Below are 25,368 nucleotides of genomic sequence, written 5' to 3'. Positions count from 1 at the left end.
CCGCCGCCCGCAGCCGCCGCGGCCCCGCGCCCGCCCGTGCCCGTGCCCGTGCCCGTGCCCGTGGACGTGGACGTGGACGTGGACGATGGTGGCGGCCCGGGGCGCTGCCGCCCGCCGCGGAACGCTGCTGCTGCTGCTCACCGCCCTCGGATCCTTCCGTCTGCGCCTCGCCCGTGCCGGTGAGTACCTCTTCGTTCCCCCCGCTCCCGTGTCCGTGTCCTCTCCCTTCCCCCGCGGATGCTCGTGTCCTCTCCTATGACGAACCCTGGTGCGGCTGCCCTCCCTCTTCTCCCTCATTATCCCCATCCCCACCAGGGATCAGCATCCGTGGGTGTTCGTGTTCTTGGGTGGAGCAGATAGGAGGTGCCCCCGCCACAAAGCCCCGCGGGGGTTTCTCACACCCCGCAGCGCTCCCCGGGGACGGGCAGCGCCTCCCCGTCACTCTGCTGCCCGCTGCAGCCGGCAGGGGCCTGGCAGCGGATGGCAGCTGCAGGGCTGGTCCCCAGCAGCTGTTTGAGGGGACTGGAGGGACCCACAGATGTGGATCCTGGAGTGGGGAAGGAGCACACAGTCATGGCAGCGGCCCTCATGAAGCACCTTTATCGGTAGGAAAAAATTACAACAACATCAAAAAACACTGAAACAAAGAAAAAAATAAGGGCGCTGCAGTGACCGAGCCATGGCGGGGAGCCGCCGGGGCTGGGCTGGAGGGAGCCCTGTTTGCCCACCCGCCTCATGGCCCCGGGAGCGGCCGCAGCATCGCCCCGCCACACCAGTGACGGTGACATTTCTGCTCTCCGCCGTGGCAGAAGCAATGGGTGCCCTTCGCACCCTCCCGCGCAGCACCGCCCTGAGCTGCCCTGCTGTCGCTGAAGGGCTGTTTCGGGGCGTTCGGGTTTGATTTGTTTGAGTTTCGGGGTCTGGGTTAGGGCATTCCCCTCCTGGGGCGTCTGGCACTGGGCGTGCTCCGTGTCCCCTCGCTGTGTGCCCGCTGCTGGGGTGGGCATCGCGGGGCTGCGATGGGCACAAGCAGCGGCCCCGGCAGCCAGGCCCCGCTGTGTGGGCTGCCCGCCGGGGAGGTGCCGTGTCCCTGCCCAGGTACGGCCTGTCTCGGGCAGGTGTTTTCCGCCTGGCTGGCGCAGGAGCCGGGAAGGGCCTCCTGGCTCCCAGCATTGTTTGCGGATCCGATATTGTTTCCCTGCTCTGGCTCCCGGCAGGGCAGACGCCGGGCCGGCGGACGCCGGGCACTCAGCCTGCTGTCAGCCAGGGCCCGGTGGCCTCGCCATGCTTCCGCCTGCTCTGAGGGGCAGCGGGAAGCTGCAATAATTTTTAAATCTCCCAGTGAATCAAAACAGCTGTGTGTTTCCACGTCGGAGGGTGGGAGGCGGAGGTGGGGATGCTCCTGCACTCCCCCTCTTCCCACGAGCCAAGGCTGGGGTGGTCCAGCCAGAGGTACTGCTGGCACAGGCTGAGATGGAAGGAAGGAGATCTGGGCGGCTCGGGTGAGCCACCGGTGATCCAGCATAATCTCTGCTCCTCCTGAATTTAGGGGTTAGTGTGGGATTGTCTGGCCTGGCAGGGCTGGTTGGGCTGGGTCCCTTGAGGGTCTGCTGGGGTGGTTGTGTCATGGTGCTGTCAGGGGGTGGTGACAGTTTCCCCTTCCCTTCACCTCCCTTCCCAGCCCTAGGAGGATGCTGGGGTGAGGTGAGCATGAGGGGGCCTGGCAGCACATCAGCAGCCTGTTCCAGTGCTGGGATATTGCATACTCTTGGCATATGTGGGGTTGGACTTTCAGTTCAACCACTTTCTCCTGAGAGAAGCTGGGGATGGTGTCTTTGCACTGCTCCCAACAGCAGCATCCCATTGCCAGGAGTTCAAGGTTGTATGGCATGTGGCAGTGGGGAGCTCCAGATAGGTTTCTCCTGTGGATGGCTGAAGAAATTATCCTTGGGATGCTGGGCAGGTAAAGGAGTCTCTGTCCCAATCCTACCACCTTTCTCTGAGTACAGTGGGGCACAGGAAGCATTGGCTCTTTCTTCTCACTTTATAATTGCCTTTCCTGGGCAGATGGGACCAAGCTTGGCTTTCTCTGGGGGTGGGGCTTTGAGGTGGAGGTGGCAAGCCCAGGAGCAGCTCCTGTTCTGCATACACTGGTGAAACTGGCTCCTGGCAAGGAGGGAGCCAGGGTCCTTCACCATCATACCCGTCCTCCTGCCTCTGCAGCTCCATCAAAGCTTCTTCAGATGGGGGTTGGCATCTCCTTCTCCTCCTCCTCCTCACTTTCCTTGGCTGGTGCTGTGACCCTGAGACCCTGCAGCAGATGCCATCTTCTGGGATGCAGTGGCTCAGTAACATCCTCAGCTTGCTGTGGGCCTGATCCGAGCTGGAGGAAGGGCAGCAGTGCTTTGGAGGTGCTGCAGGTGGTTTAGGTTTGCTTGCTGCTCATCAGCTGGGCTTTTTTCTCCCACGTGTCTCTATGCATCACACCAGGCTTTGGGCAGAGGGCCTGCCTTGCTTCATTTTCTGGCTTCATTTTCTGGAACATGAGTGACAGCCATATTTCTCCCCACTTCTTAAGTAACTAGGTTCACAAATTTCATCTATTATTATCATTGTTATTATTGTAAACAACAAAAAACAAAAGTTTTCAAAATGGGATGACAGGCTAGAACCCCATTTTTTCATAAGCCTGAACCCCCCTGCCACAGCCATCAGTTCACATCCCAGACATCTGGAGAAGATGCTCAGCAAAATCAGAGTTTTGTTTCCAGTCCAAGTGACCCGTTTGGCCGCGTTTGACCTGCTGGCTCTGCACTGCTGCTCCTTGTGCTGCTCTGCAGGGATATGGGTGGGAGCACAGCTGCTGGTGTTGATACTGGCTGCCCCTGCTCTGCAGTGGTGCAGGTACTGCTCAAACTTCCCAGCTGGGCATGGCTAAGCAGGAGCCATCCCCTGGGAAGTTCCCAGGCTCAGCCTGTGGTGGTATGGTCCATCTCTTAGCTTTTTCTCCTTGCCTGCTTGTCCATTGCTGCACTGGGGACAGGGTTGGGACACAGCGGGTGCAGTAGCCCCAGGGACCCCCATGCTGACCCCGAAACTGTGGCAGCTCCAAGCCACTCTTGGGAGCAAAACATCGGGACTGGTGCTGCGCCTGTGGTGCTTGCAGGAGCCTGGCTGCCCTGCCGAGTGAAGAGAGTGATCTCAGCCCCACGACACTCTCTGAGTCAGTCTGCAGGTAGCAGCCCCAGCTTTGTCGAGGCACAGGAAAGGTCGTCTGGGTCCCCCCTGGGAGTGGTGGCAGTAGTGGGCAATGGTCCCACTCAGCCACCCCCATCCCTTAAGCCTCCCATGATGGAGTGTCCTCTGCCACACTGGTGCAGACCAAGTGTTTCACCATGCAGCAGCTGCGGTGCTGCCCATGTGGTTTTATTCTTGGAGATAACGTCTCCACCTTGTTATCTGGGGTTACTTGTGCTCAGCTGGTTCCCACTGTAGGAAAGGAGCCCTTGTGGGCGTGAGGTGTGGAGGAGCTGGGATGTGCAGCACAGGCATCTCACAGGGCTCCAAGGAGCTGGTACACATGCCAGGGATATGGGCAGGGCTCCGTCTGCAGGCCTGAGGAGGGGAAATGGGTGGAAAGATGCCTGATAATTCCAATTGCAGAATCAGCATCAAGGAAGAGTTTATGGAAGGGATGGGGTGAAAATTCCTCGTCCCTTAGCTTTGTGGGGACTCACAAATCCATGTGCACCCCAGCAATACCCAGCCAGTGCATGGAGAGCTGGAGCTCAGGGTGGGGAGGCTGGGATTCTGGAGCCAGGGGCCTGCTTGCACTCTGCAGGGTCGGGTCCTTGGATCTGTCATTTCCTGGCAGCTCTGGAGACTGGTCCCCCACCCCAGGGATCCCTCACTTCCCAGGGAGCCCAAGTCTCCCCACAGCTCAGGGGAAGGTGCATCGATGTTTGCCTGAAATGTCTCTTCTGGGCCATGGGGGCATTAAGGGAGGTAATCGGCTTAGCCCTGCCGGCTGCTCCCGGGGGGGCACAGCGTCAGGGGTGACACTGTGGTCAGGGCACTGGGGACACGGAGCTTGCTGGTGGATGCTGGAGACCAGAGGAGTGATGGGGCCTATCAGGGGTGACAGTGTGGCACGGGGAACTGAAGGGGTCACGGGATGGACAGTGTGCTGAGGACAGAGAGGTGTGGTGATGCTGGGGACAGCAGGGGTGATAGCACCCTGGGGACTCCAGGAATGAGAAAGTTAATGGGGGCTGCTGCGGACAAGAGCTATGGGCATGTTGTGGACAGGATGGGTGGTTTGGTGCCCAGGGACAAGAGGGCTGATGGGATGGCCTCTCCCCATGTGCAAGGTGCTGGGTCCCTGGGCACAGGGTACAGAAGCTGCCATCAGTCCCATCCCTGCATTAAATCCATAAACAAACACTGTGCCCTGGTGCTTGGTCCCCACCAAGAGCTCTGGGTCTGGTCCCTGAGGGGGGTAGTGGCTCCCCTGGACTGGCTGGCTCCAAAGCGCTTGGGCCTGGCCCCAGTGCCACTGACAGCACTGAGGTATCTCCCTCCTGTGCCTGGGCATAACCCAGCACTGGTGCCGCTCCAAATGGCAGCTGCAGGCCTGTAATTAGCCACTTTGTGAGCTAATGAGAATTGCAACAGGAAGAAACTGGCCGTTAAGTGCCTGAGTGAGCTTTGAATTGGAGGAAGGAAACAGCCAGAGCAGTCCTGGTCCCTGCCTTATCCTGCCTTGGAGCACTTTGGGCTGTAACCACCCATGTTAACCCATGCACACTGTGGCACATGCTGGGGTACGTCCTGCACAGGTAGAGGATGGTAATGCTTTTGAGAGGTATTTGCTGTTTGAGTGGGAACCTATTGCACTAGGTGGGTGACATGAGAGGTGACATGTCAGCTGAGTGCTGTCAGGGACCCTGACTCATCATGCAGGGGTTTCCTGGGCTCCTGGCCCCTGTTCCGTTCCTGTAGAAAGGAGACTGTGGTGGGGGTGTGGAAGGTACAGGTCTCCAGTGCACCCATAGCACCCATGGCTGCTCCCTTGTGGATGAGGAGCTGCTGTCCCTTGGGGACTTCATCATCTCGCACCTGTCAGAGAGAGTGAGAGGCCCCTAAATCGGAAGAAAAAGCAGCCTGGTGAGCTGCTGTAACATGACCCATCCTGCAGCCATCATTCTTGGCTTCCTGGCTAGGAAGGAAAGGGTTTCCCTGAGCTGACTCTTCCTATGCAGCATATACCACAAAATCTCTGGGTCCAGCTCCTTTGGCACCGTCTGCAACCCTTTATCAAGAGCCCTTGGATGCTGCATGCACCAGCACCCCTAGGATGCAGCTGTGCATCCATGGACACCCAGTTTCTGTGCTGATGGGGCCTCTCAGTTTCTGAGCTCTGCCCCATGGGCACAACAGCCTTGCAGGTCTTCATCACTGGTGGTGGCTGAATCAGTGCAGGCATACCTGTGGGTGCAGCCCCAGCAGGGTGGGTGCTGCAGCCCCCACGTTTCTGCCCACCTCTGCTCTTGCATGTCTGCCACCATGGCGGGTGCCCACCCGGAGTCCCCTTGCCAGCCCTGTTCCAAAGGCTGTTCTTCTGATGGCTGTTCCAGCAGCTGTAAAAGTTGGCCCCTATTGCTCCAGCACTCGTGGGTGAGGAGCTATGTCCCCAGCATCTGTTTCAGGGTGATGGGCTGGTGGGAGCACCAGGGCTGGTGCCAGGCAATGACTAGACAAAGGGAACTGGACAGACAGACAGAATCCCCACCTTGAAGGATGCCACCTCTGAGCTGCTGGAGGCATCAGCAAAATTTTGCTGGTGCCTCTTTCCCAAAGGCTGAAGGATGTCTCTGGTGGTGGTGTGGGATGGCTTTGGCTTTGCTAAAGACATATTGGCCCTGGTGGTTGCAGTGGTGCTGCTACTCCAGATGGATATTTCCAGCCCAGTAGTGAGAGTGCGTGGGAGCCTGTGGCAGCTTTCAGATGACCGAGCTGTGGTGGCCCCTGGCCTGGCAGCTCCGTGGGAGCTGAGTTGTGAGGTGGGCTGCCCTCTCCTACCTCCCTGCCATCACACAGAGACAGCTAACCCAGGCAAGTGTGTACCCATGGGGTGCTCTCCTGCTGATGGGTCAGTGCCCAGGAATGCCCTTAGAAGACAGCTGGACTCCACCTCTTCCTTCCAGAGTGCTCAGTGCTTCAGGTGGGTCTGTGGTGCCCATGCCCTGTGATGCCGGCACAGCAAAGGTCCAGCACAGTGCTGTGATGCTCATTGGACTGTTCTGGAGCACCTCAGGGGTGCAGGGAGCAGCCCCTCGATGGTGCTTGCTGTGCACCATAGCCCTGGCCACCAGCTGCTTCACTTGTGACGTGGTGCAAAACTTGCCCAATAAGAAAGGAATTAAAGAACCCAACCCCAGCCCCACCAGGCTCAGTGCATGTGCAAAGTTCATTGGTATTTACTTGAGAAAAACCTGATAAACAAGACTTAAAGTGGGTGGTTCAGCCTGCAAAGAGCAGCCAGATGCACTGGGATGAGGTGGCATTGGTGGCAGCCCGGGGTCCCCAGCGTGGGTGAGTGTGCATGAAGTGAAGCAAAGCCAGCAGCAGGTTTGGTGGGTAGGCCTGGGGGAATGGCGTATGGCACCTGGTTTGCCTTTTGCTTTTTTTATTATTTCTTCTCTTCCTGAATATCTGAAGCCACTTGTGGCTGGAGACCCCCTGGCACAGCAGGGGCACAGGGGAGGATGCAGAGGTGCACATCCTGGGTGCGGCAGCCTCTGCAGGGCTGGAGTTGGGGCTGTCAGCATCCAGGGTTGTTGAGGCTGGGATGCCCCTCCCTGGCTTGATGCCTTCCTCACTGGCAAGGAAGAGCCATGTTCTCTACCACCTCCTGGCTCTGCCCAGTCTCTGCTGGGGTCTGGATTTGTGGTTTGCCAGACCTGTTTCCAACCATCCTGGTGCTGTCTCCTGTTCCTACAGCCCTGCCAATCCAGCTGATTGGTTTGCACAGCACGCAGGCTGCCAGGGCAAGGTACAGGGATTTCTCTGGCCCAGTTAAGGGCTTTGAGTAGAGATGACACAAAATTCCATTCCCTCAGCCTGCTGGAGATTTCCTGGTTCTGCCCCAGCCTGGAATCACAGGAGCAACTTGGGATTTTGGGGTGCTTGTAGATGGTGTCTCCTCGAGAGCAAGGACAGACTCTGAGGAAACACTGATGGTTGGGAGGCAGTGTGTTTGGGGATGCCGAGGGCTTGGCATCTCCCCACCTCTGCAGGAACCTGACTCGGCTCCTCCTGGCCCTCCCTTTCCCCCTTGGCGTTGAACATGGAGCAGGACAAGGCTCTGGAAGCCCATCATGATGGCCTCAGGGCTGCAGCATGGGCGCCCTCCACACCCTCTGTGCTGCCTGTAGCCCAGGGCTCTGGGCTGGTGGCCCCAAAGCAGCAGCAGCTGGGTGAGGATGGGGGTGGGAGGTGGGACTGGGGGTAGTGGTGAGGATGAGGCCTTTTTCCATCGTTCCTGGCTGGGGCTGTGTCTGGTGGGACTGTCCCATCAGCGGGACTGTCCCCTCGGTGGGAGCAGGGTGTAGTAGAGGTGTTGCTGTGCAGGCATGGGGAATGCTCCCAGGGGTTCCCTACAGGCGTTCCCTGTCCCCAGCCTGTGGCACAAGGCTGCTGACACTGTTTCTTGGCCATGACAGAAACTTTGCTGGAGATCATCTCTGCCAGCTGGGCCAGACCTCAGCACGCAGCAGCCGAAGCTGGGAGTCAGGACACAAGCCCTGGTGGCCTCAGGGATGGGAGCTGGCGACATGTTGCATCTGCCTGACCAAATCTGCTGGAGCACAAAGAAGCATTTCCAGCAGCTCCCTTACTGGTGGACTAGCACACACCGGTGCTGCTGCAGGACATGGGGCCAGGCTGGTGGCCATGGCTGTGCCACATGCTCTGTCCCCAGCAGGGACGTGATGTGACCAGCATTGCCACACTCCTGGTTTGCGGGTCAGCGCTGCAGAGAGCCTGCTCCACTGTCTCTGGTGGGAGGGGGCTTGGCTGCTGCATTTTCGGGGGCAGGAGCATAGCATGAGCAGCTGCTGGCAGTGGCACAGGGACTGCCTGAGAAGTGGTGCTAGCTGTGTCCAGGAGTGGGGCCCAGTCCCCATCCATCTGCTTCCTAGTGCAAGAGGCAGCAGGGCAGGGGGGTGCAGCTGGGTCAGGAAGCCCACCAAGTCGCAGCCACTGGCGGGGTGTCCATCCTGCAGTCACTCTATGTGTCACTTGTGGCTGGTGTGTGTCACCTCTGCTTGGTGTGTGTCACCTGTGGCTGGTGTGTACAGCAGCCAGCCTGGCATTGTTACTGCAGCTGCTGGCAGTCACTGTCGCTGACTCCCTTCAGGAGACACATCCCTGGGCATGGGGCAGTGCAGGTAAGGTGCTGGGGTGCCTCAGCCACCCCTGCTCCTGCCTGCTGCTGGACAGCAGCACTGCCCCTGCCCAGAGAAGCTCTGAACAGGGGGAAGTGAGACCTCGGGGGCTGAGGTCTGGTGGGGGCATCATGCCAGCCTGCCTGCCTGATGCCTGCCCACCAGCCTGCCCTGGGTCTGCTCCAGAGTGCTCCTTCAGAGCCAGGAGCACTTTACGGAGCTGGGAGGTAGCCATGGCCAGTGCCAGCTGGCAGTGGAAGTACTGGGAGAGCAGGCTGCCGGCAGGGCCCTCAGCAGTTCCCACATTATCTGGCTGGAGGAGGAGGATGAGGAAGAAGAGAAGGAATGACCTTGGAGTGGAGCTAACAGAGACCACACCACTGCAGGCCCTGCGGGGGCTGCTGCCCTGCTGGGGCTGTGTCATGGCCTTGCTGTGGTCTTCCCTCAGCCTCAGGCAGCACGCAGAAGCCTGGCATGGGAGTGAGACCTGCACCCTGTTCCCCAGACACTCCGATATCCCCCCCAGTTGCCCATGTCCCACCAGGGGCCATGTCCTGCTGCCATAGAGGGGCCAGACCCCGTGGTGCTGGGCAGGCTGCTCTGTGCCCACGTGGCTGTGCAGCCAGTGCCCAGTGGGCTCAGCCCATGCCCAGTGGGCTCTGCCAGCTCCCACTGTTGGCACTGGGCCTGGCAGCTGAGAGGGAGGCTGGGTGTTGGCGTTGCCAGGACCTTAAACATTTGCACCAGTGCTTGGCACTAATTAATTATCCTCTTACGTTCACTTTTATCTCTCTATCTGCAGCAGTGACGCAGCTGGGGTAGTCCCTGCCTCCCTGGCCACACAAATGTCCTCCTCGGGCTTATTTTCGTTTCTTTTTCAACTGTATGTTTTGGCATGAGTATGGAAGAGCTGCTCCATCCAGTCTGTGACTGGCAGTGGCCCTATGCCCTGCCTGGGCACCCCCTGTCACAAGCACTCTCCTGGTCCTGAGTGCCACCCTGGGTGCCCAGCACAGCTCTCCCCAGGGTGAGTCCTTTGGAGCTTTGTGCTCAGCTTTCCCCCATGGGTAACACATCCAGAGGCCTTGCTGCTCACATGACCATGTTTCCTCCTGGGCACAGCTCTTTTCCTGCTTACATGTGTGCTCAGCTCCTGCCCAGCTGCTGTCTGTCTGTACGAGCTGCTGTGTCCCATGCACCTGCTGGCCTTGGGCTGGGCTCCTGCCTGCAGGGAGTCCCTCGGCTCCTCCAGCACCGGCAGCTCAGCCCGGGGTTACCCCAGCTGTGCTGTCCTGGGCTCCCTGCCCACCTGCACAGGAGTTAAGCACCAGGGCAGGGCAGTGACAGCAGGTGGCAGCCCCTCCAATGTGGGTGGAATGTGGGTGGAATTGGGACCCACATGCTGTGCCAGCCCAAGTACCCTGCCTCGGGGTGAGTGTTCAGGAGGGGGGGACCCATGGCCAAAGTGTTGGGGAACCCACCTTTGCCTGCTTGAGCACTGGGCAGGTGGCACCAGCCCCCAGGAATGTGTGAGTGTGCAAGGGTGGGGCAGCACTGGGTCAGTATAGTTTGACAGCCCTACAGGGTGGCAGCAGTCAGGGCTGCAGGTGCCCATGTGGCACGTGGGTGGTGGCACACAGAGGGCTCAGTCCCCCTCACCTAGCATGGCACTGAGGTGCCCACTCCCACTGCTGGGCTTTGAGGTGGGCTCAGGGAGTGGCAAAGCCCCTGTGGGCTCAATCCACAGGGTGCCCACGCAGTGATGCCAGCTCACCAGTCACTGGCTGGTGACACATGGGGAGCTCTGAATTGCAGCCAGTGACAGCTGGGCAAGCACAGCTCATTCTTCAAACAGAGATAACAGCCTTCACTGGGATCCAGCCTGGGTTTTATGTACCCAGTTGCTGGACTCTGGTCAGGGCTCTGCCCCATCGCTCCTCACAAGGTGGCTCTGAGGGTCTTGTCGATGTCTGGCTCTGTGGGGTGACTGGGCTGACTTCCTCCACCAGTGATCAGCTTCTGGCAGCACCTGTTTTGGGAGGAATTGTTTCCATGAGCCCGTGGCACAGACAGGGGCCCCTACAGGTGTGTTCCCCACTGCCCCACGGGGCTGTGACATGTCCCCAGCCTGAGGCTGCACAGTGCCACGACCTCCTCCTTCCCCATTTTTTAAACAGGGAGGCCTTGAGAGTAACCCTGGGGAAGTGAAGCCAGGAGCCAAGTCCAATTTCTGTGCTTAGACATCTGATTATTAGTGCCCATTAAGCACTAATTGCCCCCCAGCCACATGGCCAAGCCCCACACCATCTCCAGGGAGCAAACAGTCCAGCAAAAAACCCAGCTCCCATGGGCACAGTGGGCACTTTCCCACACCCCAAGTACACCCCCTCCAGGCGGCTGTGCCTGCTGTGGGGATCAGCCAGCATTAAAATTGTGGTTGGTGATTCTTGCCAGTGCCAGCCAAGGTGGGGAAGGTGATGACTTCCTCATGGAGTGCAGTGGGGAGTTTCCTGGACACCGGCTGGAGGTTCTTAGCAGCTGCACCCTCCAGGGAGCAGTTTGATGGTGAAATATGGCTGTGCAAAGGCAGGGGGTTGCACATCCCACTTGTGTGGCTTGGGGGTGATATCTTTCCTGCGCCCTTACTGGGGAAGCAGAACTGTCACGATTCGTGTTCTGCCGCTTCTATGCTGTTCAGGGCTCTCAGCTGGGTACAGGGTGCTGCCCCCCTCGCCCCTGGTGCTCTGCAGGGCTGGGGACGCTCAGGACAGCCCCCACAGTTGTGGTGCCCCTCGCTGTGGAGTGCGCCGGGGCTGTCCCCAGCGTTGCCGTGCCCAGGCACGGGGACGGGCACAGGACAGGCACAGGATGGGCACAGGATGGGCACAGGACGGGCACAGGGACAGGCACAGGGACAGGCACAGGGACAGGCACAGGGACAGGCACAGGGACAGGCACAGGGACAGGCACAGGGACAGGCACAGGGACAGGCACAGGGACAGGCACAGGGACAGGCACAGGGACAGGCACAGGGACAGGCACAGGGACAGGCACAGGGACAGGCACAGGGACAGGCACAGGGACAGGCACAGGGACAGGCACAGGGACAGGCACAGGGACAGGCACAGGGACAGGCACAGGGACAGGCACAGGGACAGGCACAGGGACAGGCACAGGGACAGGCACAGGGACAGGCACAGGGACAGGCACAGGGACAGGCACAGGGACAGGCACAGGGACAGGCACAGGGACAGGCACAGGGACAGGCACAGGGACAGGCACAGGGACAGGCACAGGGACAGGCACAGGGACAGGCACAGGGACAGGCACAGGGACAGGCACAGGGACAGGCACAGGGACAGGCACAGGGACAGGCACAGGGACAGGCACAGGGACAGGCACAGGGACAGGCACAGGGACAGGCACAGGGACAGGCACAGGGACAGGCACAGGGACAGGCACAGGGACAGGCACAGGGACAGGCACAGGGACAGGCACAGGGACAGGCACAGGGACAGGCACAGGGACAGGCACAGGGACAGGCACAGGGACAGGCACAGGGACAGGCACAGGGACAGGCACAGGGACAGGCACAGGGACAGGCACAGGGACAGGCACAGGGACAGGCACAGGGACAGGCACAGGGACAGGCACAGGGACAGGCACAGGGACAGGCACAGGGACAGGCACAGGGACAGGCACAGGGACAGGCACAGGGACAGGCACAGGGACAGGCACAGGGACAGGCACAGGGACAGGCACAGGGACAGGCACAGGGACAGGCACAGGGACAGGCACAGGGACAGGCACAGGGACAGGCACAGGGACAGGCACAGGGACAGGCACAGGGACAGGCACAGGGACAGGCACAGGGACAGGCACAGGGACAGGCACAGGGACAGGCACAGGGACAGGCACAGGGACAGGCACAGGGACAGGCACAGGGACAGGCACAGGATGGGCACAGGGCAGGCACAGGACGGGCACAGGACGGGCACAGGACGGGCAGGTGGCCGCTGCGTTGCTGGTGCCAGTGTGGGCGGCGAGGGCTGGCAGGGACTGCGCAGGGCGCGTGGGCGGGTGCTGGGAGCCTGCTCCTGCTGTGATTCATTGCCAGCCTGGCCCTGCTCCCAGTGCAGCCCCACAGTCCTGCTCCCTGCCCGCTGCTGCCTGCGGGAACACTGCGGGCGTGGCCGTGCACGGCAGGGTGAGGGGCAGAGTAGGGCAGCTGTGTGCCACACCCCAGCCAGCTGTGCAGCCCCAGCCAGCTGTGCAGCCCCAGCCAGCTCTTCCTCCCACGCAGTTGTGCCCAGCCTGGGTGCTGGGTGCACTGAAGGGCACCTGGTTCCACACTGCCACCAGCTTGTGAGGGAAAGACACTTGAGCTGGGGCAGGACCAGCAGTGTCACCATCAAAGTCAGGGACGGGCACAGGGTGCCCCCAGTGTGCCCCCAACAGCTCCCTGCACAGGTGGTACCTGAGTTCTGGCCCTTTGTGTCACAGTTCCTGTCTCCAGCTCTGCACATGGTTTGCCACCATCACCTGGCCCAGGACTCAGCTTTGTGTAGGGCACGGGTACCTTGTGTCCCCCAGGGAGGGCCACCTCCTGGGGTGAAGACCCAGCCATGATGGCACTGCCGTGGCACAATGGGTTGCTGAGGCTGGAGCCTGGGGGACTCATGCCTATACCCAGGGAGAGGAGACTCCGTGGGGCTGACATGGGCATGAGATGCTCCATGAAACTGCGAATGACGTTTGGTATGCAGTTCAGTGCCAGGGAGGGCTGGCTCCCACTGCTTCCTGCAGGGAATGCCGAAGGGATGGGAGCCTAAGTGCTGGTACCAGCACTGTCACACCCCCCTGAGGCTTTGGGGCTGTTGGTACTTTCGATTTGACAGTCACCACACCAGCATCAGTCTGTGCTAGTTGGATTTCATCTCCCCATGCAGGGCAGGCAGCGGCAGGAGATCCTGGTGCTGCAGCACTCCCACTTGTGTCCCACAGGATGGTGGCACCCTGGGGCTGGGAACCCTTGCGGGGTATGAGCACTGCATGCTCATCACTGCAACTGCCTTGTGCATAGTCTCAGACTACCTCAAGTTGGAAGGGACCCATGAAAATCACTGAGTCCAACTCCTCAGTAATTAAGCTCGTGGTTAATTCCAGGTGGTAATGGCTTTGTGGAGGCAAAGCGGGGCCTTGGGGCAGCTGTGGTGAAGCCCATTGATAGCCAGGAGCTGCGGCAGGAGCAGCCATGGGCAGCCCAGGGCAGCTGGGTCCCACTCCAAAAATCCGTGAACAGACCTGGGGCTGTGTTTGAGCCCTGTCCTCCTCCTGAGCTGTTTTGTCCTGTCCCCACAGCAGCATCGTGTCCCCGGAGCCTGGACTGTGCCCTGCAGCGCCGGGAGTTCTGCCCGCCGGGGTCGGGTGCCTGTGGGCCCTGCCTGCCCCCCTTCCAGGAGGACGACCGCGGGCGCTGTGTCCAGAAGCAGCTCTCACCCAGTGGTAGGTGCACCCACCCTCCACCCCTCTGCTGCACCTCTGGGAGGTTCTGTGCCTCAGGACAGCCCCCACCCCAGCAGTAGGCCATCCTTTTCCTTCTTTCCATGGCAGCTGTATCTCTGTGGGGACAGCTACTCTTCTCCCTCTCACCCCCCTCACCTCAGCTGGGGGATGGTTTTGGGCTGGCAACCCCATCCTGCTCTACATGCATCCCGCTCTGGTGATTTGCCCTATCAGCACTGTGGGGAGCCTAGGACCTCCAAGGATAGGCAGCTTCTGGGGATCTCCAGGGTCTGCCTGGCTGTTCCAGGGTTCAGGCTTTGCAGGAGCAGGGGAGCTGCATTCAGCACACAGAGCAGTCACTTATGTTGCCCATGGCCTCACCCATCCCAGGGCTGAGCTGGTGCCAGTGGGATTTCAGTGCCTGATTCCCTTTGGTTTGAGATGTTGGCCTGGTTCAGGAGTGCTGTTTCCTCCTTGGATGATGCCCAGCATCCATGCTGGGAGTGCTGGAGTCAGCTGTGACTGGCAGGACCACTCCTGCACTGCACGCCAGGGCACCAGGGCCATGCTGGGTGTTATTCCTGGCTCCGTCCCCAAGGGATGTAAGGCACAGTGGCAGCCCGGGTGCAGCAGCCCATGGTCACCCATTGCACTGCTGCTGCAATACTTGAAGGGTGCTCCCAGTGCAGCTTTTGCTCCTGTGCCCCTGGTTCAGCTGCAGACAGTGCTGGGGGCCAGGCACAGGCATTTTTTAGCATGACAGTAAAGTCCTCATGCAGCTTGGAAAGCTGTGGCAGAGCTATTTCTGTGCCCCCTTATGGGCTCATCTCACAGGTGAGTTAAGACCATAATTATGGCTCCACACAATTATTTATTGCTATAAAGTGGAGTGGCCTCTGTGGCTGGGGACAACCACGGCTGGCCACACCCTCAGGCTGTTCCTGGTAGGTTCTGCTGGCGACTGCCTGGGTGCAAGCTACTCTGGAGCATCTCTGAGTCACCTCCTGGTGCAGAATGTATTGGTATCTCCCCCAGCCCACCCTTCTCTACCTGCTCTTCATTCCTGCTGCCCCCAAAAGCCCCCTGCTAAGGGGTTCCCAACTCCTGGGGAGCTTCTAAAACCATGCAGGGTGGCTTGTCCTATGCCAGGCAGGATGGACAAGCACTGGGCATTGAACCAGGGAAGCAGCTCCCCCAGCATCTGAACTCCATGCAGACATGGAGAGGTCCTCTGAGTTTTAGGGGATTGCTCTGTGTTGTTGAGCATGTTCAGGGTCCTGTTGGAGTGCAGTTGGAGATATCCTTCACCCATGGCTCAGCCCAGGTGGGCACATGAAAGGTGTCAGAACCCAGCATGCCTTCAGTGCCATTCCTCCTAGCAGGAGAATTACCCTGTAAATCAGAGGGGAGACCACCAAAGCAGGACCCTTTGGCTGAAATGAGAGGAATGACTGGGGGGATAAGAGGGGATGGCACAGGAATAGTGTCTAGACTTGGTGTTTGACAGCAATCAGTGCCCCTGCCATGGGCTCTTCATCCACTGGCATTGAATGGCTTTAGCAGTTGTTTATAGTTCATTTTTTAATGTGAAGTCTTGAGAGCAAATTCCCTTCTCACAAGGGCTGCACATGCACTGGCATCTCCATAGCAACTCAGCTCCTTTCTGAAGGATGTGGCCACAGTTGCATCCTCACACAGAGAGATGCAGGACCATGGTGCCGTCCTCTAAGAACCCACCATGGAAGAATGGTGACACCAAAGTCTCTCCCAGTCCCATCCTGTTGTCCCAAGAAATGCCACTAGCTTGTGGCAGCAAAAGTGTGGGGACTGTGTTAAATAAAAAAGGGGGATCCCCTCCCAAATTCTCTGTTTTAGCGTTCTGAGGATGCCCAGCTCCTCTTGGCAGGGGGGCAACATTTCTTTTTCCAAGGGGGCTTTCTTTCTCATCCTGCCTGTACCTTTGTCTGGTAACAGCACTGGAGAGGGCTGTGAAGATGAAGAGGGGCTGTGATAGCTGCATTAGGGGGAGATGCAGCACAAACAGGGGGCCGCTGTAGCCCAAAAATGCTTAAGCCTTTAAAGGGGATACCCATGCAGCCCTTTTGCTATGTAGGCAGATCCTTTAAAGGGTTACACATCCTTGAGCCACTTGTGACTCTGGTGACGCCAATCCTGGGATCCTGACACTGTGCCATCCCCACAGCTCCTGGCAGGAGCCAGGGATCCTCTCCCAGAAGCAGCTTTTTGAGGTGAAAAGCACCATTTGGGGTCTCAGGAGGGCATGTGAGTGTTCCTGCCATTATGTGTAGGGCTGTCAGCATAGCTGGCACAGCATCAGCACAGAGGTGAGATGGGATGCATGGAATCTGGGTACACTGGGTACACTGCATCCCACGGCTGGCTGGCTGCACCTGGCTGCTGCTGTCCTGCACAGGGCTTTGAGCCCCCCAAAATCCCACGTGCTCCATGGTGCTGCATGTGTCCGTGCTGTGATGTGCTTTGAGATAGTAGGTCTTATCCCTGCTTCTGCCTTACCAGCATGGAGCCCCACTGGGCTGCAGGAAGCACTTTGGGAAAAGGGGGAAAAGGGGCCTCAGCTCACAGACATGGGTGCTCCTCCTTCCCTGCTCGCTGTGCTGCCAGCATCAAAGAGGACATCAGCCATCCTGGGGCAGGACTATAGAAATTAGTGGATTTATAAGAATTTTGTGCCCTCCTGTGGACACTGTCAGTTACAGGTTTCCTCAGCCCAGGGCAGAAGCCTCATGTGTCTCTCCTTGGTCCCTGTTTCCCCAAACTGTCAGGGTAGGTGTGTGTCCCAGGGTCGAGCCCTGAGGAGGTGGAAGCCCTGAGGAGAGGCTGGGGCAGAGCAGAGGGGCTGGGGGGCTGTGTGCCAGCCTGGCCATGCGATCCTGCTGCAGCACTGGTGGCAACTACCATGAGGGGGCACCCGTAGGCTGCACAAGCCCTGCCTGCACCCCTGAGTGCCCCTTTACGTGTCCTGTGTGCCCTGTCCCGGTGCCGTCCCTGCCCTGCATGCCCTGTGTGCCCTCCCTGGACACTGTTCCTCCCCAGCATCTCTGCTCCTGCTCTTGGGGCAGTCAGGCAGGAACTGGGGCTCACCCCAGCCCCTCATTCCCTGGAGCAGCTCAGGGCCAGCATCTCGCACACCCACAGTGCCTGGAGGACGCAGCCCTCAGTGCTCTCAAATGTGTAGTGGAAACTGTGGCATCACTGGGGGATGCCACACAGAATGGGAGGTGGGCAGCTTTTAGCCACTTGAAGAGAATTTGGTGATAAAGCTGGTTAGTGCAGGTAAGTGGCACAACCCAGGTGCTGCAGCGACGCCGGGACCCCCAACCGCTGCCTCAGTTTCCAATGTGCCACACTCCCACAGAGTGGGACACTGAGGGACCTGGCAGCTGCTCTGGGTGCTTTTTCAATTTTATTTTCCTTTTTCCAGCCTCATCACCTCCAACACCAGCACAGCCTGGTGGTGGCACACATGAGATGGACAGGGTTGTCTCCTATGAAGACAGACCTTTCCCAGAGTGCAGAGGAGAGGTAGACCCAAATATCCCCATCCCAGGCATTAGGATGTCCCCTGACACAGGGCCATCCCAATCCTAGGCACCAGGATGTCCCCCTAAGGCACAGGGCTGTCACACTGGGTCCCATGCTAACTCCCTTGCCCGTTGGGAGGCCTTGGCCCCGTGCTGGCATCTTGTCACCATGGCACTCACCTATTTGGCACAGCACTGGCACAGCCCCAACCTGGCACCACTTGACTATGATGCTGCTCTGGGATGCAAATAACAGGGTGCAAAGAGCCAGGGGAACCCAGGGCTCTAGCCAAGGGTAGGAGGCTGGGGGCAGTTTGGGAACACCAGGGCATGGGGGATGTAGGGACACTGACTTTTGGTGCTTTTGTTTAAAGCAAGAGTGTCCCCCTTTTAAGTTGTTTTTTGGCTCGTGTGGCTCTGAGTCATGGGGCAGCAAGGTGGCAGTTGTGCACAGCTCCAGAGGGAATCAGGGTTTATTTCCAAGCACTGGATTTGAGGACAGATTCCGGAGATGTAATTCTTATAATCTTGAATTATCTGTCAGTATCACCTTGCCTTAGTATGTCTAGATTTAGGCTCCAGGGCTTCTCTGAGGGGACAGTCTGAATGTGGGCAAAGGAAGCAGGGATAGGATGGGGATTGAGAAGGTGTCAGGGATGTCTACTGCCTTTGAAGTTGGGTTTAATCCTGTTTAAAGCAGTGGTGAGTGTCAGAGCTGAACTCTGCTTGATGAGCCTCAGAAGAGTGACTCCACTCTTGCTGCAGTGCTGTCACCTCAGGCCAGAGTGGGAGTCCTGCCTGTGCCTGATGCTGCAAGAGCCCCCTGAGGGGCAGATGTCCCTGGTGGGCACTGTTCTGGGGCATGGGCTTGGACAGCTACCTGTGAGATGCTACTGGCACCAGCCTCTGGAGGTACATCCCTCACTGATGGAGCTCTCAAAGGAGCTGCATCCCACCAGGTGCTGGGCAGGAACCAACCCCTCTGCTGGAGCAAGGGCTCCCATGCTCTGCTGAACAGCCAAGCTGAGCCCATGCTCCAGCCACTCTGGTCTATAAAGGACAACTTGGGGTGAAAACCAGTGTTTGGAGTGAAACTAGGTGTCCCCTGACTGTAACTCACTGTGCTGAAGCTACCCCTCACCCCTGAGGCAGCCACGCAGCTGGGGAGTGTCTGTCCTGGTCCAGCTCCCATCCCTCCCTACTCGGAGCTGCTGTGTGACCCCAGGGGCAGGGACACAGGGCAGGTCCTGCACACTAGGTCCTGGCACCCTGCCCTCTCTCACAGAGTCTGCAGGACCTGCTGCCTCTGGCATGGGAGCAGATGCTGTTGCTCCTGATCCTCCAGCATTTGTGGGGTGAAAATCCCACCGAACGCAGCAAGGACACCCCTGGGTCCCAGGGCACAGCTTTTGGAGAGCAGCACCTGAGGGGCAGATCAGATGCCCCAGACTGATGTCTCAGACTGAACACCACCCGTGTTTGCTGGAGCTGGGACAGGAGCCCCTTTCTGGGGGTACTGGTCCGGCCCTGGGGGTGGGCACACACCTGCAGCTCACAGTGCCCGTCTCACACCTCTTCTCCCGCAGGACGGACCTCTGTTCCCAGCTTGGAGGCAGAAATTGATTTTCTCGCAGATGTGCTGGCCAGGCAGGAGGCTCCTCGCCACCACCCACTAGAGGATGGCAGACCCAAGAGTAAGTGCTCATCCCTGTTCCCAGCGGTGCCAGGGACCCCATGGCAGCCAGACCCTGCACCCCAGGAAGGTTTGCCCTCTGGAGCTGCCTGGGCACCACTCACCACTGCTGTCTTCTCCCACAGCCACCCTGGTGCCCAATGGTGGCAGACAGCGTGTGGCCATTGGGCTGAGAGAGGGGCATCTGCATCTGCAGCAGGGTCCTGCCGGCACCATGGCAGCCACCACCCTTGCTACCACTGCCACGGTCCAGAAGTACCCAGTGGAGGCATCCCCCATCCCTGAAAATGACAACATGGTGCTCGGTGAGACCCTGGGACTCAGAGGAAGGGGTTTCAGACCCTCACCAGGAAAGCATGGGCTGGTGTCACCATGCTGCCAGCTCACCTGCTGTCCCTTGCTGTCCCCTCCACCTGTGCAGGGCTGATCGTGGTGTGCACAGTGGCTGGGATCTCCGCGCTGATTGTGGCGGCCGTCTGCTGGTACAGGTGAGCTGGGGCTGCTGATGGTCCCTCGGTGACCCAGGGCAGTGTATTCCCGTGCTTCCTGGGCATGAGGGGTTGGAAGAGAGGCAGTAGTCCTCCCGAGGTGTCCATCAGCTGGCTGGGGCAGGAGGACAGTAGTGAGACACCTCCATGCCAGATGCAGGCTCCTGGGAGCAGGTGGCACCTGGTGCATCACTGTGGCACTGGGTGCTGACCTGCCAGCACATTGGTGCCCTGTGCCCAGGCCCCTTGGGATGGAGATGGCTATGCCGGTCATGGTTGCCATCACAGGGAACAGGGCTGACCCTCCAAGGGTCACTGGCTCCTGAATGGAGTCGTCTGCTCCCCACATCCTCTCGGATGAACCAGAGAAGTCATTGTGCCCACAGTGGGCACTGGTGAGGCACCTCAAATCCTGGGTTCAGTTTTGGGCCCCTCATGGCAGGAAAGACACTGAGGGGCAAGAGCATGTCCAAAGAAGGGGATGGAACTGGTGAAGGGTGTGGAGCACAAATCTTATGAGGAGCAGCTGAGTGAGCTGGGAGGGCTCAGCCCGGAGAAAAGGAGGCTCAGGGGGACAATTGTGCTCTGCACAACTCCCTGACAGGAGGGGGCAGCCAGGCTCAGCCGCTGCTCCCAGGGAACAAGGGACAGGATGTGAGGAAATGCCCTCAAGCTGTCTCAGGGGAGATTTAGCTTGGATATTAGGGAAGTTTCATATAAAGGGTGGTCAGGCATTAGGAAGGGCTGCCCAGGGAGGTGTTGGAGTCACCCTGAAAGTGTTGAAAAAACATGTGGATGTGGCACCTGGGGACGTGGTTTAGTTGTGGGCTTCGGCAGTGCTGGGTTAATGGTTGGGCTTGATCTTAGAAAACTTTTCCAACCTTAGTGATTCCCTGATTCCAATGCCCCTCCCTGGCAGGCTGCAGAAGGAGGTCAGGCTGGCACAGAAAGCAGACTACTCAGCCCAGCGGGTAGCCAGCCCCCTGCCTTACGACAAGATCTCGGTAAGGGCCCATATCCCTCCCTGTGGGTGTTTGGCACTCGGGCCTCAGTGCTCTGCTGGAGGGATTCCACACGGCAGAGGCCCTCCACCACCCACCAAAGCCCAGTCTCCACTGCTGTTCCTGCTCTCTCTGCAGCCTGGGGACAAGACGCTGGCTCAGAGTGCCCAAATGTACCACTACCAGCACCAAAAGCAGCAGATGCTCTCCCTGGAGAAGTAAGCAGCCTGGTAGCAGACAGCATGTCCTGCCATTACCTGGGATGGTCCTAATCATCCCACTGGGCTTCACCTCCTCTCTACATCTTCCTCCCCCAGGCATAAAGAGGAGCCCAAGCTGCCGGACTCAGCATCATCTGATGAGGAGAATGAGGATGGAGACTTCACCGTGTATGAGTGCCCTGGGCTGGCTCCGGTACGTGGGCACAGGAGAGCCAGGGGTCCCTGTGCATGTGGGGGTGTCCAACATGTGCCTGGGACGTGCACTTCTGTGTGAGGAGCCTTTTCCACACGTTCTTCATCAAACTTTGAGGTGGTCCAGCCTCTGCCCCTCTGCTCCCCCCATGTCCCTGGCCAGCTCCCACTGAAGCTCTCCAGTGGGCAGGACTGCATGTCCTGGCAGAAGACTTTCCTTAGGAGCAGATAACCAGAGCAGCCCTTGGCACACCTGACCCACCATCCCTTTGGCTGCGGGGTCCCGGGGCTGGGGGGGCTCGTCCTTGTGCTGTCCCAGCGCCTGGAGCGCAGGCATGTGACCCCTCACAGCCAGAGAGGGTGTGCTTGGCTAGCAGGGGACTTCGGGGAAGGGCAGCTCATCACAGCCCTGGGTACAAAGAGCACAAAGGGACGAAGAGGAGCCTTTTACATGGTAATAGCTGCGGAGTGCAGCCATCAGGGCCCAGATCGAGGGTCATCAGTGGGTCTTTACAGGCCCATTAAAGAGCACTTGATCGCAGGCAGGCAGTCTGGGCAGAGCACCCCATTTCTGCCAGCCGTGCTGAGGGGCCCATCCTGGGGTCCCCAGTCTGAGCGAGAAACTGTTCCTGCCAGCCAGGCTGGTCCCCAGCCCAGCTGTGGGGTCCCATCCCACCCAAGGCCTTGGATTTTACACATCACCCCACCTCATTCCCTCCTGCCAGGGAGGCAGCTCTTTTCCAGGGTGATGGCAGTCCTGGTGTTTGTCATCCATTGCAGCCCACTCGGTCGCCCCCTTCCCCTCCTCCCTCCTCCCTGCCGGGCTGGGGTTCAGACCCAAACCCCTTGGGGTGGGGCAGCTGAATCCCAACCTACTTTCTGACCTCCTGCCTTTTCTTTCCCCCATCCCTCTCCCACCGCCACGGCAGACTGGAGAAATGGAAGTGAGAAACCCGCTGTTTGACGACTCCTCCTTACACCCCTCCAACCCCAAGTCGCACCAGTAACCACCCGAGCTTGCTACAGACTGTGCCCGCGGCCGTGCCCGGCGGGGTGGCCGTGCTGGAGCAGCACCCACAGCTGCGCCGAGGGACGCTGCCAGACTGTTCCACGCCTGCCCAATAAACACCCACTAACAGCTATGGGGGGGATCGCCCCCGTTTCCAGCCTCCTTGTCCTCTTTGCTGCTGTGATCGCGTCCCTGCATTGCCGTTTGCTCACAGCTCTCGTGGGCGCAGGGGGCGGCTGCTTTGGCACAGAAAATGGTAGGGGAAGGAGCGGGGGGCTGTGGCACTGTCCCTTTCTAGTTGGCTTTGAGGAGGGGGCTGCTGCCCTAGCTGAAGCTAGGCTCATGCATAGCAGCTGGGAAGGAGCCAGAGAGAGGGGCAGAAAGCAGGAGAGGGCCAGGAGGGCTGGGCATGCTCATGCCTGGCATCAGGGCTGCCAGCCTGCCCAGAGCCCCTCTGCCAGGGATGGGGCCTTTTCCTGGAGCAGGTGGCATCACTAAGGGCTTCAGTGCCCATTCTGCCTCCTGCACCCCAGCCTGGGCAGCTCCTGGCAGCAGGATGGTGCTCTGGGAGCCAATGGCAGGAGCAGGAGCACCTCAAGCAGGCACTGGCATCACTCCCCAGGTTGCTCCTTCAGATGCTGCCCTGTGCTCTGACCCTTTAAGAGTGCTGGGCTTCAGGACAGTGCCAGTGCCACTGTGGTCTGGGAGCCCAAATCAGTCTGTGCTGGCAGAGGATGGGCTCTCTCTTACCACAGGCCCCAGTGGGGTACAAGCTCAGAAAAAGTGTTCAAGGTTTTGTTTTTAAGCTTATGTGGCTATGGGGGAGGAAGGAACAGGACTGGAGAGAGATGGGGTGGCTTGGGATGGGTAGCCAAGGCATGGGGGCTTTACTGTGCTGCTTGAAACCCCACAGAGCCCATGCCCTGGCAGCATCCATGTGGAGCCTGGCACTGTGCATTCTCTGAGCATCCCTCTGTGGCAGGTGACAGTCTCCAGTGCTCCATCCTAGGCACCTTTCAGGCCTCAGACACTCCCTGCACCCCTTTGTTGCCCGCATCCACCCTCACCAACATGTTGTTGCTTGGAGCCCAGTGCTGCTCCTCAAACCCTCCCGGGTGCATAGGCCATGAACCCCTCCAGTGGAAGGCCCAGAACAGAGTTTGGATTACTTTGCACAGGTGTGGCTTCATGTCCAGACCCTGTTGTGGACTGTCACGGTCACAGGTCACCAGTTATGCTCACTGGAGCCACTGCACACTCAGACAGGCATGGGCAGGGCAGGCAGCAGTGGCAGGGATGTGCTGGTGAGTGGTGGTGGCATGGGACCGTCCCTGGTGGGGTGGCTGATAGAGGCCGTCACGGCACAGATTCTGTCCCCATGTCCTGTGCTCCCCCTCCCCTGGGCTGCTGCCACTCTTCCCACACCTCTCGTTGTTGTATGAATTGTAGTTCTTTTAAAAGGAGATTTTATTAAACGACCATGTTTGAGACCCATGCGAGTGTGTGGTGTGGGGCCCGAGGTTTGGGGGGCTCCTCTTGACAGCGGGGTGGGACAAGGGGACAAGAAGGGAGGATGCTGTGGGTCCCCAAACCTTCCCCAGGGAACAGTGAGCAGCCATCCTGCTTCTGCAGCTGGAGGAGTGTTCAAAACCTTCCCAAGGGTTTTCCCAGGCACATAAAGAACCGGGGATAATTTTCTTGTATCTCAGTATTTGCCAGGTTTCTCCAGCGAAAGGTCGGATGGGAGCCCCCGCACCCAGCTCTGCAGCACCCACCACCCACCCCCCTCCGCCCCTTGCCCCCTGGGCCCTTAGCACCTCGGGGATGACAGATAAGGGCTATCAAGTCCCAGCATTGTGTGCAGCCCAGTTCCTTTGATCACGCCAGCCCCCCCATCAGGCTGATACCATCTCTCCAGGTTTCAGCAGCCCGAGGTGGGTGCTGACTCACCGCCAAAGCACCCACCCAGGAAGCTTCTCTTACGGGAGTCTCCAGCTGCACCCCCGGGCAATGCACACCCCAAATAACCCAAGATGCCCCCAGGGCTCAGTCCTGGGAAAACCCAGCCTGGAACCCTCTGGGCAGAGCACCCCAGAGCACCTGGGGACCACTCCGAGGTCCCCAGATTTGTCCGTCCTTTGCTCCCACAACGCAGCAATCTCTCTTGGAGCACATCCAGACATTTTGGAAAGCTCTAACTCATAGTAAAACTTGACTCTTCTGCTGGGAAGACCCCTTGCTCCAGCCATGCAGGAGGCCACAGGAGCCCTGTGTGCCCTGGGAATCCCTGTCCCTACCACACATCCAGGCATGGAAGAGTCATTTGTGCAGGGACAAGGGCCCCTGATGCAGACATCCAAGGCTTTCAGCCCCCACCTCACTTCCCCCAGCTGTAACACAAACAGGTGAGCCCACTGGTGTGTTCAGGCACTGTGGTGGTGTGGGTGAGACCCGCATTATAGCCCAGGGCCTTTGTAATAAGGGGACAGAACTGGACCAAAACACCCTCTGTGATTTCCCCCTGGGCTAGGTTTGGAAGCACTGACTCCATTCTGTCCTCCCAGGCCAGCTGCAGCCCAGCAAGCTGTGCTGACATGGAGCAGATCGGCATTCCTCCAGGCATGGGGTTTCTGGAGATGAACCCCCTGTCCAGCCCTCCTTAGAAGGTCCTGGAGTGGCCCCCTCACCATGGGACCCTGACCCACACGTGCAGGACTGCAGCACCCCTTCAGTGGGCAACCCAGGGGTATCCAGCACAGCCCCCCCTCCAATGGCCCTTCCATCACCTGCCACAGAAAAGGGTGGCCTGACCATGAATAAAACATCATCCGTGCTCATCCACTCTCTTAAAATCCCAAGCACCGGCGCCACACCAGCACACTCAGCAAAGGGAGGATGAGCAGATGTACATCTCAGCCCACTCCAGCCTGCTGCCATCTGAGCGAGCCAGTAAAGCAGACACATTTTTTTCTGCTCTCATTTTCTTAGCAGGATCCCACTGATCCCTGGCTGCCTTAGACAGGCAGGCTAAGCCTGGAACACTAGCAGGTTCCAGATATGGGCTGATGGAAGGATGCATGTATCCATCTCCTCTAGAGCAGGCAGAAGAGATATGGTCACTGGTGCTCAAAGACCCTACACAATAACCTCATACAGTCCCGTCCCCCCCCCAAAATCATTGAAATGTATGGGGGGGGCACACACCGAGAAACCCCACTGACACCTTCCACATCCCCCAGCTAAAACCAT

At 59.1% G+C, this 25,368-nt stretch overlaps 1 protein-coding gene across 1 annotated transcript; it reads left to right on the top strand.

Annotated features, from left to right (window-relative positions):
- The first annotated feature begins 6 nt into the window (after nt 1-6).
- On the top strand, nt 7-23,613 carry NPDC1 (neural proliferation, differentiation and control 1). Its single transcript, XM_039719882.1, is given in 10 exon segments — nt 7-179; nt 13,809-13,952; nt 19,102-19,209; nt 19,334-19,513; nt 19,630-19,696; nt 20,616-20,723; nt 20,725-20,762; nt 20,765-20,915; nt 21,015-21,111; nt 22,040-23,613. Coding segments are annotated over 10 exon segments (1,065 nt in total). The 5' UTR covers nt 7-85; the 3' UTR covers nt 22,118-23,613.
- The last annotated feature ends 1,755 nt before the right edge of the window (nt 23,614-25,368 follow it).

The sequence above is a fragment of the Passer montanus genome, unplaced genomic scaffold (genome assembly GCF_014805655.1).
Source record: "Passer montanus isolate IOZ18808 unplaced genomic scaffold, ASM1480565v1 scaffold43, whole genome shotgun sequence".
NCBI classification, from domain to species: domain Eukaryota; kingdom Metazoa; phylum Chordata; class Aves; order Passeriformes; family Passeridae; genus Passer; species Passer montanus.
This window is presented reverse-complemented; position numbering and strand designations above follow the sequence as displayed.